The following is a 16,922-nucleotide window of genomic DNA, read 5'->3' on the forward strand; positions in this document are numbered from 1 at the left end:
TTGATAGGCAATCAAGTCCAATAGTTAATCAATGAGAACAATGTGCGTGGTAATTAAGATCCTTATTTCTCTTACAATAAAGAAAATTATGGGTATATAAAGAATGATTGCATAAAGTATCTTAATGACTTGAAATAAAGATAATCTCATACATATACTATGTCATGAATCTTTTTTTATTGACTCTCCTAAATACTGTGTGGATTGAATTTGGTTTAGCGATCCACGTTGTCAACATAATGCAAGGTTTTCTAAATAATACATGTGTGCAATTGGAGGTTGTTGGGACTTACAGATTAATTTTAAAAATTCAGTTATGTTATTAATAATGTTTTATATATTCCACAATTTTTAGAAATTTAGTTTCTATTTTAATTTATTAAATCAAGTTTAAACATTATTGAAATTTTTTGGGGTGGAATATTAAATTGATGGTCTATTTAAAATTGATCTAGATCCCAATTTTTGAAAATTAATCCCTGCATATAAATGTTGGCATAAAACAAAGTCTTGTAAATGAGAAAATCCTCTACGTTATGGCATTGGAGATTGGAATATATCTCTATGAAGAATAAAAGGTCGATAAATGATAGAGTTTTTAAAACTCTTGAATTTCACTATCTTTGGTATTTATGTGGACTGCATTAAAGAAAAGCAAACCAACTATACCACTAAAGGTGCCAACAAAAGGGTTTTTGAGATTCTTGAGATCATGTACTAGTGTAGACATTTTCCATACTTCTTGCCTAAATGGTTAGAGATATCTTTCAGTAATTACCATATAAGGTTTATGTATCTCTATCTTCTAAATCATAAGGTTGGGGCATTAAATGCTTTCAGTACCTATAAGGTATAAGTAGAGAAACAAAACAAAACAAAAGGAAGTCAAGATCATAAGATCTAATAGAGGCAGATAGTATTGTGGTAGGTACACGAAAAAGGGACATTAAAGGTAATACTAATATTCTATTCTCCTAATGAAGTGAAGCCTTGAAAATCACTATGTATACATTTAACTGGGTTCCACTCAGGGTTGTTCCTAAGACACCTAAATTGACGAATGAATGAAACCAAGTTCAAATTGTTTACACATATGGGATTGTCCTGTTAAAGTGAGGATTTATAATCCACACCTAAGGAAATTGGATTCAAGGACAACTAGCAGAATTTTATAGGCTATACAGTAAACTCTAAGGAGTTTAGTTTTTACTGTCCTTCATTCAATCCTAGAATTTTTGAGTTTAGAAATGCAAAATTTCTAGAGGATGCTGAACCTAGTGGGAGTGCTTATCCTTAAAGGATTGAATTAGAGGAAGCACGAGAGTTGACTGAAGCCCCTTCACATGAAGGGTGTTTGATTGTGCTTAGGGAAAATCAAATTGATTATCTTGAACTACAATCGCTTTCAGAATAGCCAACTCATGAGGAACAAGTTCAGAATGAACCTACTCAAACTATGTCAAATGTAAAGGAAGTAGGATTAAGAAGATCCTCTAGAATAAGGTGACCAACAATCCCTAGTGATTATGTTGTCTACTTTCAGGAGTCTGATTTTTATGTCGGACCTAAGGATGATCCAAAAATTGTTTTCACAAGCCATGAGTGGAGATAACTCCATATTTTGGTTCAATGCCATGAAGGAAGAGATGGAATCCATGGCTAAAAGTCAAGTATGGGATCTAGTTGACTTACCAGAGGGAGTTGTAGCTATAGGCTGCAAATGGGTTTACAAAACCTAAAAGGATGGTTTCGGGTAATGTTGAACGATATAAAGCTAGACTTGTAGCCAATGATCTTACTCAAAAAGGAAGGCATTGATTATCATGGTATGAGAGGCTCATTTTGATTTAGAGCTATATCAAAAGGGATGTGAAAACAATTTTCCTAAAGGGGGATCTTAAGGAGGAGGCTTACATAAGACAACCTAAGGGTTTTATTGATAACAATCAGAAAGCTTGCAAATTAAGGATATCTATTAATGTGCTAAGATAGGTCTCTCATCGGTGGTATACAATATTTTACAAGGTTATTACCCCACATGGTTTTATTAAGAACCTTGTCAATCAATGTCTATACCTTAAGGTCAGTGGGAGTAAAGTTACCTTTCTTTTAGTCTTGTATATAGATAATATTTTGCTTGCAAAAAGTAATTTAGATTTGCTACATAAAGTTCATCTCACTAAACATTGAAAATGAAGGATTTGGGTGAAACCTCTTATGTCATTGACATAGAGATTCAGAGAGACAGAAATTATAGAATATTAAGATTGTCTCTAAAGACCTATATTGAAAAGTTTTTGAGAGATTCAGAATGAAGAGCTATGAATCTTCAGTAGCACCTATTATTAAAGGGGATAAATTCAGTATAGATCAATGTCCCAAAATGTATTGGAACAAGAGCAAATGAAATATATTCCATATGTATACACAGGTCTACATTAGACCTAACATTGAAATAGCAGTTGGACTATTGGGTCAATGGAGAGCTGTAAATATAGTATTGTGGAATATGCATGGAACTAAGAATTACAGCTTAACCTAAAGATACACTTACCATTTGGTGTTGTTTATTCATGTTTGATTTTTGCTAAATGTGTTCAGTATATATTTTCTTATTGTTAAAAGGCTTTATACTAGAGATATAGTAAGATAACTACAGTTGCTACATCTACCATAAAAGCAAAAGTCATTACATGTTGTGAATTCGTTACACAGGCATTATAGTTAAGACAATTTTTTTAAAGGTCTCAAGATTGTCGATTTTATAGTTAGACCCATAAAGATCTTCCAAGATAATTCTACTACAGTTCTCTTTTCTAAGAATAAACTGAGTAGAAGTAGAAGTATGTATATAGACATAAAGTATCACAATGAAAGAGAACATTAAGTGACATGAAGTGTCTACTGAGCATATAAGTATTGAATTAATGATTGCGGATCCCAGGATTAAAAGTTTACCGGTAAAGAAAGTATAAAGTCATGTGTAATATAAGAGACTCATTAATTCATTAGTGCTTAGTTTCTCTTTAATTGGTTTGTGGACATAAAGTTAATGTTATAAAGATTTTTGTGGCACATATATATTATTTTTATCCGTGGGGATAAAATAAAGTTGGACCCGAATGATTTATATGAAGTCCATTCATAAAGTTCATTATCCATAAAGTACTCATTTAGGGAAGTATTACACATTGTGATACATGGAAGAGACGACTTATTATATAAAGGCATTCCATGAATGGTTAGAATAAATAAAGTAATGGCCATATCATAGAACTGAACACCATATGAAATTCATGTGTCATAAGGGCCAAGTGGGACAATGTAAGAAATTTCATTTAAGGTATGTCCCTTAAGTCACATATATTTATTGTGATTATAAAATATATATAATTACAGTGTTTAGTGATTTATTCCAATTAAAGATTATTCTGTAAAATTGTTATGCCAAATACTACCTAATTTAATAGATAATAATTAGTACGTTTTAACTTGCAAGTGCACAAGATCAAAACAATAGTATAGGGTGCAAGTACGAGATCAATCCCACGGAGATTGTTAATTTTGCTTAGAATTTATTTTCTAAATTAAAATATCAACTTTGTCACGAAATTGATATTATGAAAAAGAAATAAAGATAAATGAAAACGTAGGTCTTCGACATCCACCACTAATCATACTCAATAATATAACAATATGCCAATGTTCCAATTATATTATGAAGGACAAAGTTTTTCTCCAAACTGGGTTGGAGGAATTTCCTTCAATCTAATCTATAAAAGTGACACGTATCCCATAAACATGTAAGATGCACATGTTTTTTTAATAACAGAGAAAAAGTTAGAATAAATTTTATAAAAAACTCATGTGCATCTCACACGTTATTAAAAAAAAAGACACATGTCACTTTTATAGAGTATGTTGAAGGAAATTCCTCCAACCTAGTTTGGAGGAAAACTTTGTCCTATTTTTAAAGGGATAACTAAGGAAATGATTTTGTATTTATTATTACTATTTATTTATTGATTTATTATTATTATTTTTTTAACTCTTGATAAGGTATGACTGCTAAAATTCCATTTGTAAATTATTCCATGCATATGGATGGAAAGTTTATAATTATTTTATGTGTTAAATAATTTATATACCTATGTGGTTTAACTTCTTTATTTTTTGTCCCTTAAGGTTTACCTTTTATCACAGGAGGTACATTTAATTCGCCTAAAGATGGAGATGGTACTTCCATCCAAAATTTGACGGAACGCCACGTCAGCACCAATCACGGTTTGACACGTGTCCATATAATTAATTAAAAAATAACAATTTTTTAAAAAATTAAAAAATTATATTTAATTATTTTTTTTTTAATTTTTTTTTAAAAAAAGCTTTTGTGGGGGCCGTAGCCACCCCCTTTGGCCATGGTGGTAGTTCAGCCACCCCAGACCGACCAATTTGGGGATGGCCAAAAAATTTTGTCAAAAAACCCTTGGGGTGGCTGAACCACCCCCAAGGACCATGGGGGTGGTAGAGCCTAACCACCCCCAAAATTTTTTTTTTAATAAAATATAACTTTTTAATGTTTTTAATTTTTTTTTTAAAAAAAAATTATCATTTTTTAATTAATTATATGGACAAATGTCAAACTATAATTGGTGCTGACATTGCGTTCCGTCAAATTTTAAACGGAATTTTGACAGAGGTATCATCTCTGTCTTTAGGCAAACCAGAGGTACCTCTCGTGATTAAAAAGTAAACCCTAAGAGGTAAAAAATAAATAAATTCAACCATATGGGTGTACAAGGTATTTAACCCTTATTTTCTTCAAAAGCAAGGGTTAAAACTTAATACCCATGGGGTTTGAAAGCTTTATTTTTTACTCTCATGGGGTTTCATTTTTTATTCTAGGACCCCCTTAGAGTTTAGATAAGGACCAAGTTAATTACATTCGTTAGTTGACGATTTAGGAGTAACTACGTGGACCAATCAGTGTTGACCCATTGGCACTTAATTTTTTTTAAAAAATGTATTTAAAAATAAAAAAATAAAAAAAGAGGAAAAATTGGGGGGTGGCTCCTTGGCCATTTGGGGGGTGGTTTACGGTACCCAGAAATATGGGGATGGCTGCGTCGATTAGATGCTTGCGGGGGTGGTTTGACCACCCCCTTGGTGCTTCGGGGTGGCTTGCCGGATGGCCAAGGCCACTGGTACTTTTCCTTTTCTTTTCTTTTCTTTTTTTAATTTTAAAACAAAAATTAAATAGGTACCACGTGTCATACATCTGATTGGTCCACGTGTCAGTCCAACCAGTCAACTAACGGATGGACTAACTTGGTCCTTTATCAAAACTCCAGGAGGGTCCTGTGATAAAAATGAAATCCCATGCGGTAAAAATAAAGTTTCCAAACTCCATGGGGTATTAAGTATTTAACCCTAAAACCAGAGGGAGGAGATATGAAATAAGTTCCAATCAATTTCGATTTTCTTGGCCCAACGAAAACTCTCCAAAGGCCCAGCCCACATCGGTTTGGGTACCAAGGTGTCCGTTGCCGAGGGCAAAACAGTCCGTGTGTTTTCTTCGTTGCTTCAACACTCCCCGTCCGACTCTCGTGCCTTGGAATTCATTGGCCTTCGCTGCACAGAGAGCTAAAGTCTACTGCTTAGCTCCTACTCATCAGAGAGAGATTGCAATATTTGGTTTTTTTGATAGTTTTCGGCAATGGCGGATCGGTCGAGGGCCTTCTGCAAAGAGGAGGTCGTAACCTACGCTTACCTTCTACTCTACATCGCTCTCTCCAGCGGCCAGATCTTCTTCAACAAGGTCCGTCCGTCTTCTTGCACTACTTTATGTGTCTCGCATTTGCAGTTTGAGAATCCCTTGTTTTTGGAGTAATTTCACCTTGATTAAGACCTTGTCTTTGATTGGAACTGCATTACTTTTTGGTTTTTGTGTTTGGATGACAGCAGTGAACTTCAAAGCATTTACTTTTGTTTTTGTTTTTCTGACATTCCATCTGAAGTACAACCCTGGAAATTCATGTATTTTAATTATCTTGGCTAATATGCTTTGTTTGGTTCCTGAGCAAATGTAAGAAATTTTGAATCTTCTCTTTACCTGTGACTGTTGCAACCATATGATTTAGTTGAGATGGGTGGATGAATATTCTGGAAGCAGATATATAAATTCAAGGTAGCTTTTCAACTTTTAAGTTCTGTTCTCTTCCCAATTTTGACCGTTCCCCCGGAGACCAAATGGACGCTAGGAAAACTAGTTATTTTAGATTTCTGTCACTTCGACAAAAATTGTGAGGACCTTCATTCATCCTTCAGACCAGTTTTAGATCTCTGCTTTGCTTTTAAGTCTTAAAAACCGAGTAATTGGAGGGAAAAAACTGTATTTGTACTTTTTATTATATCAACATAAATAATGTCTTATGCTAATTTCTAAAATAAAAGCTGGTGGATAATGGCATGGAACACTTCCCCTCATCCCAGAAGTGAATGGGAGGAAATTATATGCAATTATAGCCTTGTTCTGTTTTTATTTTTTAAAAAAAGACAACTCAAATAGATAACATGCTGGTCTGATGATAGGATAGGATTAATTAAAAGTGATAATGTAAGCTGAAGCTTGGCACCTTTTTGTCAGAAAACATGGAGATACCATGAGAGGAATAACCTTTGTACTTGCACTAAAAAAATGCTGTCACTCTCTTTCTAAAAAGTGTGGAATTGTGATATGCTACCAAAAATATAATTTTCCTCTTTACTTGTCTATCTTATTTGCATTCCCCAGGTCTCATCTGATAAGCAATCTAGGTTGACAGTTGACAGACATCTTACATTGATGAGACAAGGAAGATTCTACGTGACTAATATTATGTGTAAAAGCTAATAGTTTATTTTTATTATTAGAAAATGATGAACAGGAAGATAGTGTTAAATTCTTTCTTTAAGTATAATAAAATGAAAAGAAATGTATAATAAGTTTCTTTGAGTATTTTGTTCCATTGCTACCTTTATTGATAAAATGTATAGATGCTTTTTGCAAATACCTGCATTATTGCTACAGGAGTAAGGCTAATTGATATTGCACAGGGATATGGGATACTCTTTTACAAAGGTTGCTCAGCATAACTGACTAATGAAGTTTATTGAAATTGGAAAATGCAGTGGGTTTTGTCATCTAAGGAAATAAACTTCCCTTATCCTCTTGGACTGACACTACTTCACATGGTCTTCTCATCAGTATTATGTTTTATGCTCACCAAAATTTTCAAGGTATCTAGTTTAATAAATATTATGAGAGTTGCTGCAATTGAGCGATCATATCCTTTACCATAATTTTTACTGTATTTAGTTTTTTTCTTACAGATTATGAAGGTTGAGGAAGGAATGACTGCAGAAATGTAAGTAAAGAAGGGGATGAATTCCTTTTATCTGACATTTGGATCTTCAAAGTTGTTACTTGCAATTAAAAGTATCTTTAAATAAATTGCCATGCTATAGGGGACACCAAAGATAAGATCGTAAGAATCACTACTAAAGATAGGATTTATTTTTCTAAGATAGATATCCGAAGGCAAAAATGAAAGATGAAATTAATGGCATAAAAGAACTGAACTAATCCATTGAGAACTAAGATGGTGCTTTGTTTGCTTGGTCGGCAGCCCTAGGAAAGATCTTTACCATAGACAATTTTAGGAAGTAGAATGTCATTGTGGTCGATAACTGCTGTGTGTAAGAGGAGTAGGGAGTCTATGGACAATCTTCTTCTCCATTGTGAGGTTGCTTGTGTCTTATGGAATGTTTTCTTCTGTCACTTTGGGTTATCTTGGGTTATGCCTGGATGAGTGGCTAACTTGTTTATATGTTGGTGGTCTGTTGGTCGTACTCAGAGTGTTGTTGTGTGGAAGATAATTCCTCCTTGTCTTTTGTGGTGTCGTTGGAGAGAAAGAAATGATAGAATTTCTGAAGACCGCTAGAGGACATTGGAAGAGCTTAAGTCTTTTTTCTTCAATACATTTTATCTTTAGATAACTGCATTTGTATCTCCTTTGGTGCTTAATTTTCATAATTTTTTTTTTTTTTTCTTTTTCTAACTATGTGTTTTTCTTGTATACTTTTTATGTACCTAGATGTGCTTTACGCTTTTAATGATATCTCAATTACCTGTAAAAAAATAAAAAAAGAACTAAGAGGGCATACTTTCTGCAACAATGTATGGAATCCCTCTCGACGCAATGTGTGCCTTACACATAAAACCGTACATGCCAAGTCAGATTTTTTGGGGGTTGCTTTCTTGGAATTTGGCTCACATGTGGCTAACCATACCAATTCAGCTTATACAGGCCTAAACATTTGAATATAGGAATGAACTTCTCCATGACTTTCTGTTCACTCGTTATTTCTTCATTTTGATGTCAATAGAATGAATGGATCTCTCCCTTCCTCTCTCTCTCTCTCTCTCTCTCTCCTGCCATTCTTGGTATCAATGTCCAAAATATGAAGAACCAGGCTTGTTCCACAGAGTTTTGATGACATCATACTCCTTTCTTTGGAGCTTTTGAAGGTGATGTTGTCGTCCGCCTTCCCATTTGTCATAACTTTTAGACATGATCAGTAGGTGAAAGGGTGGTTCAATACCTACGTTGTGAACTGTGGTGGAGCTGAAGCAAAAGCAGAGGAGCAATGATAGCAGGATGAGGCATAACTGTGGTCGAAGCTGCCCCTGTTCTTGCTGGCCTTAATGGTACCAATACGCCTGTTGCAACTCCACATCTTTCACACAAGAATATATTTTCTTTCTTGAGTGGAGAGGGAGAGGCACAAGTATTGGTGTAACATGTTTTGAAAGGAAATGTTTGAAGCTGCACATTATTTATGCTAGTCCTCATGATACAAGGAAAGAACCCAGTTTAAATGGGATTTAGACTGGGAAAAGAATTTTGAAGATGTGTTAGTGAGAACAAAATAACAAGATAGAAATTATTCTTAAAGTACTAGAGAATAGAGTAATGAAATGGTGCCCTGAGCTGGGGTTCAGAAATAGTATTTTTTTTTTCTTATAAGTAATTGGCCTCAATGGAAGGGAGGAGAGGAGATTTGAACCAGTGATCTCCACTTCATGAAGCGTGCTTCCCAACGAATCGAGCTACCCCTTGGGGTTCTTCGTAAATAGAAGTAACATAGATTATCTTCTCTATGACTAATATTTTAATTATGTTCAACTCTTTATACATATGGATAACAGCACATCATAGCTTGCCTCTTTTTTTTTTTTTTTTTTTTTTTTTTTCTTTTTTTAAACTTTTGTTCATCTTTCTCTCCTGATTAGAGGGCTTTTTTGTATACTTCATGTGTACTAGAATTGTGCCGCCTTTGTGCTTTTTTAATGAGATTGCATTACTTATCAAAAAATATATATTTTAATTAGAAAACATTTTCTTCTAAGAATGCAACTGTATTGGTATTAAAAAAATAACCCTAATAAACCAAATGGACCCCTGTGACTATATTCACAAGTCATCTTGTTGATATAATTGGGATGAAAATCTTTATAAAACGGTTTGGCTACCATGCTCCTGTGCACCTTATGAAATCTAATTCTAATCAATGAACATTACTCATGACTATTTTGTTCTCACCAAGTGGTTGTATTCTGTATTCTAGATTTTAACTTCTCTTTCCAAGAAAACGAGCTTCCCAATTACCCAACACATTTTTGTTCACAAGACAATATTGAAGTCTGGAATTTAGTTATGGGAACATCTTTGCTATCTGGTCCTGAAACCATTCTTGTAGTTTTCTACATAAAGCTTGTGTGAATACTTTTCTACATGTTCAGTAATTTTCCACATAAGTCTAATGAAGTTCCACTGTTTCAGATATGCTACATCTGTTGTACCAATTGGTTCAATGTTCGCAATGACTCTTTGGCTGGGAAACACAGCATACCTGTATATTTCTGTTGCATTTGCACAAATGTTGAAGGCAATTAGTAAGTTCTTAGTGATGTGAATTATCCGATTTTAGCTAAATATCTAGGCCCTGTAGAGAAATTTTTTGGTCTCTATGGCTGTAAATTCTACTTAAATCTGTATGTTCTGTTATTCAGACCAATTTCCAGATGTATCATATGATTATTGGCCCCAAGTAATATGTCTATCTGTGTGCTGACTAGTAAGATAGCTTGTTGGTCAGCAAGTCCTAAGTCTTATACGTATTACTATTTATCATGATTACAAATTGTGATGTCACTCTAATTTATTAAATAACTTTTGTAGTGCCTGTAGCTGTTTTTGTTCTTGGAGTAGCAGCAGGGCTAGAGATAATGAACTGCAGAATGCTACTAATTATGTCAGTGATAAGTTTTGGTGTTCTGGTGGCCTCTTATGGAGAAATAGATATCAATTGGGTTGGAGTTGTTTATCAAATGGGTGGCGTTGTTGGAGAAGCTTTAAGACTTATTTTCATGGAGATCCTTGTTAAGAGGAAGGGTCTCAAACTGAACCCTATATCTGTTATGTACTATGTTAGTCCCTGCAGGTACACTGATTCTGTTGTCAAATAATCTATCATCCGTTTGAAACAATTTCTTTCTACTTCCAGATAGAAAAGATTAAGCCTGTGTGAACAAAATGTTGAACTCTTTGCAGTGCTCTTTGCCTATTCTTTCCGTGGATCTTTCTGGAGAGAACGAAGATGGAAGCACATGGATCTTGGAACTTTCCACCCCTTGTGCTACTACTCAACTGTCTCTGTACTTTTGCCCTCAACTTATCTGTTTTCCTCGTAATTACGCATACAAGTGCTTTAACCATTCGTGTTGCTGGAGTTGTTAAGGACTGGGTGGTTGTCTTACTGTCTGCCCTTCTGTTTGCGGATACCAAGCTGACGTTAATAAATCTGTTTGGTTATGGTATTGGTGAGTATCTTATCATTTTTTAATCTGGACACCCAGATATTTTAAGATAGCTCATAATTGAATTCAGTGAGATGTCTTGCATATGGAAAACCCGTTCATCTATAAGCTAATTTGCTTGACGCCATCTCCAGGGAGACTTGATAATGCACTTAAAATTAGTGTCCCCCCTCTCATCTGGTCATTTCATTTTGATTAGTTTGGGTAACTAGTTGGCTCTGCTATCATTAAATTCTACCCTAAATATGCAATTTTCATTCTCTTATAGATTTCTCTTTCGGACGCTTGATCTGGATGCTCTTGTCTGTTTTCTTCTTTTTGGCCCTATAATTCGAAATGTTTTGTTAATAATATCTAGTCATGTTTTCTAAATTTAAACACGAGTTTGATGTTAATTCACCCAGACAGTCGATTCGCATCTTTTTACATTTTTTTTTTTTTTTTGTTTCATTTTTTTTAATCTTTCTTCTATGTAGCTTAGGTGTTGACCTTTGTTCATGAAGAAATTCCTAGCAACTAATAGGTGGAATTTTTTTAATCACCATAAGTAAATGAAGACAAGCCGCATCATTTTTTTTTCTATGCAGCCATTGCAGGTGTAGCGGCATATAATAATCAAAAGCTGAAAAAAGAAGCTTCTCGAGGCAGCGTCAGTGATCCCGAACAGTCTGTACCTTTGGCCACATCCTCGGCTTCGAGCAAGTAGAATATAGTAAACAGCAGCAGTCAATTAAGTTACCTTTTAAGGTATGTACTTGCATATAATTTAGCAAAAGATGTGCTTCATATTAGTTGCTTTTTTATCAGAAATCTATGGCCATTTCTTTGTTTTGGTTCACTAATCCAAAACCCTACCCCCCGTTGATGAGATTATTATGAGTTATATCATCTGCTGTTCATTTCATATTTGTGAAAAAGACATGCATAATTGGGTTTTGGTTTGACGAAGTATCAGCACCTAAGATCTTCCATGTCTTTTTGTTCTTTTTATTTTTATTTTTTTTGTTCTTTTTTCCTTGTGTTTGAGCAGAATTTACATGATATATAAAGGTGAAATCCCACAATTGTACCATAAGAAGAGGGAGGCGTTTACTGAAGGATTTCAAAGTTGAGGCACTTCTGATCATAGACAGTGATTACTGTGTATAAACAGTTGCTGGAATTTAAGTCCATTATTTATTTTTGAAGTAGTTGTATGCTGAAGATTTTGCTGGAATCCTAGCAATATATAGGAAAACATACGCCCTTTTTTTTATTAATTTTTGGAAAGTGTCGCTCACAAAAAATAATAAATAAATAAATAAAATTGGGGATAAAGCATGTACTATTTCACTGCAAAGATTTTCAAATTGGATCCAAGTTGGTACTTGTTTGGCCGAGTTTAACGTGTAATGTCTGGGGAGATAATGGTGCGGTTGCTCGTCGAATATGAATGGAAATCAAGTGGGATGTAGCGTTAAAGGAGCTTAAAAAATATTTTTAATACATATATTAGGCAAAAAGTAGTCTATTTGGTTAAAATTTTCTTTTTTCTTTAATTTTTTGCGTGATGTAGGACCAACAATAATTAAAAAATCAACGAGCACTTCTTTCTCCTGGCAGGTGACGTAGAACCAACAATAATCACAAAATCACACGTTGAAAGTAGAGAAAAGGGAAGAGAAAGAAGCTAAAAGGGAAAGAAACAAGCACGTGGGAGAGAGAAAGGAAGAAGATAAAAGAGGGAGACAAAAAGATTAAGAAAAAAAAAAGTACATATTTTTTATATCACCAAAGTCTAACTTTATTGGAGTACAAAGTATACTTCAATAGACTAACGACTATGAAGGGGCTTTATTGGCTTATTATGAAGTGTTTGATTTTGACTTTTAAAGTTGTAGTAAATTTCTTCTTGTTCGGTTGTTTTGTTCCTATGAGTAGATACTATATAGTTTAATATGAATTTAATTTTGTACCTTGAAACATGTTGAGTAACTAAATAAGTCACAATGATGTTAACGTGTTAGTGGAAAATTTTGTACATATCAATTTTTAAGCATGTGCCTTAAGTGACAAAGCCAAGAATTCACGCTTCAATTCGACCCCCTCAAGCATGAATTCATTGCTCTGCAATTGCTTGCGTTGTTGTATCTCTATTCTTGAATGTTTTGAATGTCTAAATTATATATGATGGGGCAATCCATAATATATCCTATTTTTTAGGGTTAATGCTGCAATATCAGGAACATGAACAAGCCCAAAAACCCGTTCTCATGCAAAGCCATCTTTGTTGACAAATATTACTATAGTCATTTGTTCCTTTATTGACTCATCACAAGTTTTTATTATTTTTTTTTTTTAAGAGGCATTTTTTTTGGAGCTCTAGCTATCACATCAACAACCTTTTCATTAAATGAAACCACCAAATCCAATATTCCAAGAAAATTTACATGATTGGTTGAACCCACACTTTTATCCTGGCCTCTAAAAGCAACACCTTAAAATGCAAGCACTCGAACAATATCAATTGATGATTTCAACTGTAGCCGATTGTTTGCAATTTGTTTAGAAGTGAAATTGTCAAATTGGTTCATCAACTCTTCATATAACCTCTCAGCAATTCAAGGAAAAAACATATTGTTTTCTCAATCATATTTTCCAATATGATTGAGAAAAAACATATTGTTTTAAATCCCTAACTGTAACGCCCTACCTCAATAACACAATATTGTCCGCTTTTGACTCCCACGAACCAAACTTTCTAGGAGGTCACCAGTCCTGGTATTACTCTCGTAGAAGCACGCTTGATTGCAGAGTTCTAATAGGTTCATTGTCATCACGATTTTAAAACATGTTGTCAAGAAGGGTGTAAGTATTCATATAAGCACATTCTCATTCCCAGGCGATGTGGAATGCCATAATCACCCCTTTTGGGACCCAACGTCCTCGTTGGCGACCTTTATGGGATCACCCCATTCTTGGCATCCCAACGAGTGCCCGTTGACGACCCTCATGGGATTGTGCACGCTCCCCCCATCTCAGGCTGGGCAATGCCTCTGATACCATTTGTAATGCCTTATCCCAATAAAACACAATATTTGTCCACTTTTGACTTCCCCAAACCAGACTTCCCAGGATGTCACCCATCTTAGTATTAGTCTCACATAAGCTCGTTTAACTACAGAGTTCTAATAAGATCATGACCATTACGGCTTTAAAACGTGTTGTTATCAAAAAGGGTATGAGTATACATAAAAGCACATTTTCATCCCTAGACGATGTGGGACGGCACAATCACCCCCTCTTAAGACCTAGCATCCTCGCTAGCGACCCTCATGGGATCATCCCATTCTTGGCATCCCATCGAGTGCCCGCTGGCGACCCCCATAAACTTGTGCACACTCCCTCCATCTTAGGCTAGGCTAATTAATGTCATTTTTATCATGCATTTATTATAACATTTAGTTAACTACTTTGGTTAACCTTATAATTCTTCGCACCTCTTAAAGAGTAAGTTGATAAACCTAGCCCTAGTGGTTAGGGGTGGTTACAAATGGTATCAGATCTGTAGCCCAGCCTGAGATAGAGGGAGCATGCACAAGCCTATTGTAGTGACCCAAATAATTAGCTAAGATTAGGTAGCTTAGTTAGAGGGTTAATTTGGGTTTTGGGTCACTAAGGACAACTAGAGGGGCGCTTTGGGAATTTTGGCTTTCTGACTGTACGTACGCCTAACAGTATCATACGTACACTCCTATCTTTAGTGAAGGACGTACGCAGGGGGCCACCCTACGTACGCTTACAAATAGTACAAGGACGTACATCTGGGGACCACCCAGACGTACGCTGCTTTTTGAAAAACCCCTGGACAATACCTGAACGTACTCTACAGCCTTTGGACCACTAGGTAAATAGTACCGGACGTACACTACAAGAACACCGGACATCCGCTACTTTTCAAAATAGTTGGTAGCGCCCTCTGCTGTTTCTCACCTATAAATACCCCCTACCCCTCACCCTTTCACGGCCATTCCTGCCCTCAGGCTCTCTAAAACCCTATGTGAGTGTGTTCTTGTGAGTTAAGTGAGTTTTGTGGAGAAAGGAGGTGATTGTTTGGCTTCAATGAGGTAACCTTCTAAGCTCTGCTCGTTCCTTAAATCTTTATGCTCTTTTAATGCTCGTAGACTAGCTTAGTTGTTGGTTTGAGTTTCTAGCTAGGTTATGCTTTAATCTTGATTTGAGGTGGTTAGTCTTTATCGAACATGTTTTCGTATGCACGAAGGTATCATTTTAAGATTGGAAGTCTTAGAAAGCCTTTTGTTAACCTTAGAAATTGGTTTGGGAGGATAGGAGGACGCATGGACAAAATGAGGTTCCACTTGAAACCTTTTGGGCGGATGTACGGTCATAAACGTTCCAGGGAACACTATTTTGGCCAGCCATCTGATAGCTCCTGTTGTCATACTCTAGGGTTGTTTTAGTCAGACTTAGGTCTAATATAAGGTTTTCCACAGATTTGGAGAACCCTGACCGTTTGAAGGAATACTCGGAGACTTTGTTCAACCCAGGTGAGTTTTAACTCACATAATACTTGCCATTATTTTCCCACATTTGCACATCTATTTTTAGTACCAAAACATGCATATTTACAACTCTCACAATATATACTTTGTTGCACATGAACTCTAGCTTTTGTGAAAAACGTTGTGCTAAATATTTTAAAGAAAGTGAAACTTGTAAAAGCATACATGTAAAATACGGACAAGATTAATTGCATCGTATGACATGGTACACCGGTACATACGAGATAATGGCCATGGGCTTACTATACATGTTAACTTTATGGTCAAATGTGTGTGTTGTTATATGGGCTTTGGATCCAATGGTTTCTTGACCAGCGTAACCATTCCCTAATGACGGGTCACTATAGGACGTACATCATTAGTAGTGTGGGCCACCGGAGGTCGGACTCAATCGTGCCACTAGTGTTATGGACGGTAGCGTACAATATCCGAGGCACCGGTGTTGTATTACAGGTCTCTCGAGACAGTGCTAACCCTGTTGAGAAGGGGTAATATCTCAGATAGACCATATTGTTGAACTATCTCTATTACTCTATATCATATGCATATATCATATATCTATATCATACTTATGAAAAACTATCATGATTGAATTGTTGCATACTTTATAAAATAGAGTTCATTGCTAAACTAGCATGGGTATTATCTGCATTAACATTCACTATGTCTTTAGACTTATCCCCTTTAATTTATGTTTTTTCCCTCCATTACGAATAATTGGGCGGTTTAGCTAGCATAGGCAAGGATGCCTTCGGACCGGACATCGGTGATTGCGCAGGACCTGATCCGAGTCATTTTTTAGGATATGGACTCAGGTTGGTTGAAGTCCATGTGGGATGACAGAGGAACTACCCGAGCAGAGATGATCGAGATTATTATTTCTTTAGCATTGCTTAAGCTTAGGATTTGATCTGTTAATCTTTTGTGAGACAATTGTGATTTGGGATGTAATCCTTATATTTTGATGATGGTTTGATGACCAATATATTTGGTATCTATCTTTTTTGTTATAAGGAATTATGTTTACTCTAGTGTATGAACGTGTGATTGCTTTACTATTACTCTCTATTCTTATAGTCTAGAAGTCTTCCGCTGAGGTCTCTCGCTTATGAGAGGTTGTAATCCTTGAGTCTTGTCCCGTGTGGGATAGGGCTGGGAGACGAACCATAGAGTAAATTACTAGTTAATTGACTTGCTCATCAGGGTCGTTACACCTATGGGGGTCATCAGCGAGCACTCGCTGGGACGCCAAGAATGGGATGATCCCATGAGGCTCGTCCAAGAGGACATTGGGTCCCAAGAAGGGGTGATTGTGACATCCCACATCGCATGGGGATGAGAATATGCTTATAGTATACTCACACCCTTCTTGACAACATCTTTTAAAGCTATGATGGTCATAATCCTATCAGAACTCCGTAGATAAACGAGCTTATACG

The 16,922-nt window shown here is 35.6% G+C and overlaps 1 protein-coding gene across 4 annotated transcripts; it reads left to right on the forward strand.

Annotated features, from left to right (window-relative positions):
• Window positions 1-5,577: 5,577 nt before the first annotated feature.
• LOC132174874 (probable sugar phosphate/phosphate translocator At3g14410) lies at window positions 5,578-16,408 on the forward strand. Of its 4 annotated transcripts, none has more exons than XM_059586607.1 (8): window positions 5,578-5,818; window positions 7,171-7,278; window positions 7,372-7,406; window positions 9,885-9,997; window positions 10,284-10,545; window positions 10,656-10,924; window positions 11,509-11,668; window positions 16,214-16,408. In XM_059586607.1, the coding sequence occupies exons 1-7, from the start codon at window positions 5,717-5,719 to the stop codon at window positions 11,625-11,627; spliced, it is 1,008 nt and encodes a 335-aa protein (XP_059442590.1). In that variant the 5' UTR covers window positions 5,578-5,716; the 3' UTR covers window positions 11,628-11,668; window positions 16,214-16,408. The 4 variants fall into 4 exon arrangements, with proteins under 4 accessions (XP_059442590.1, XP_059442589.1, XP_059442587.1 ...); XM_059586606.1 differs by lacking the exon at window positions 16,214-16,408 and adding an exon at window positions 12,524-12,662; XM_059586604.1 differs by lacking the exon at window positions 16,214-16,408 and adding an exon at window positions 11,952-12,180.
• Window positions 16,409-16,922: the final 514 nt, after the last annotated feature.

Source organism: Corylus avellana, chromosome ca3 (assembly GCF_901000735.1).
Source record: "Corylus avellana chromosome ca3, CavTom2PMs-1.0".
Lineage (NCBI taxonomy): Eukaryota > Viridiplantae > Streptophyta > Magnoliopsida > Fagales > Betulaceae > Corylus > Corylus avellana.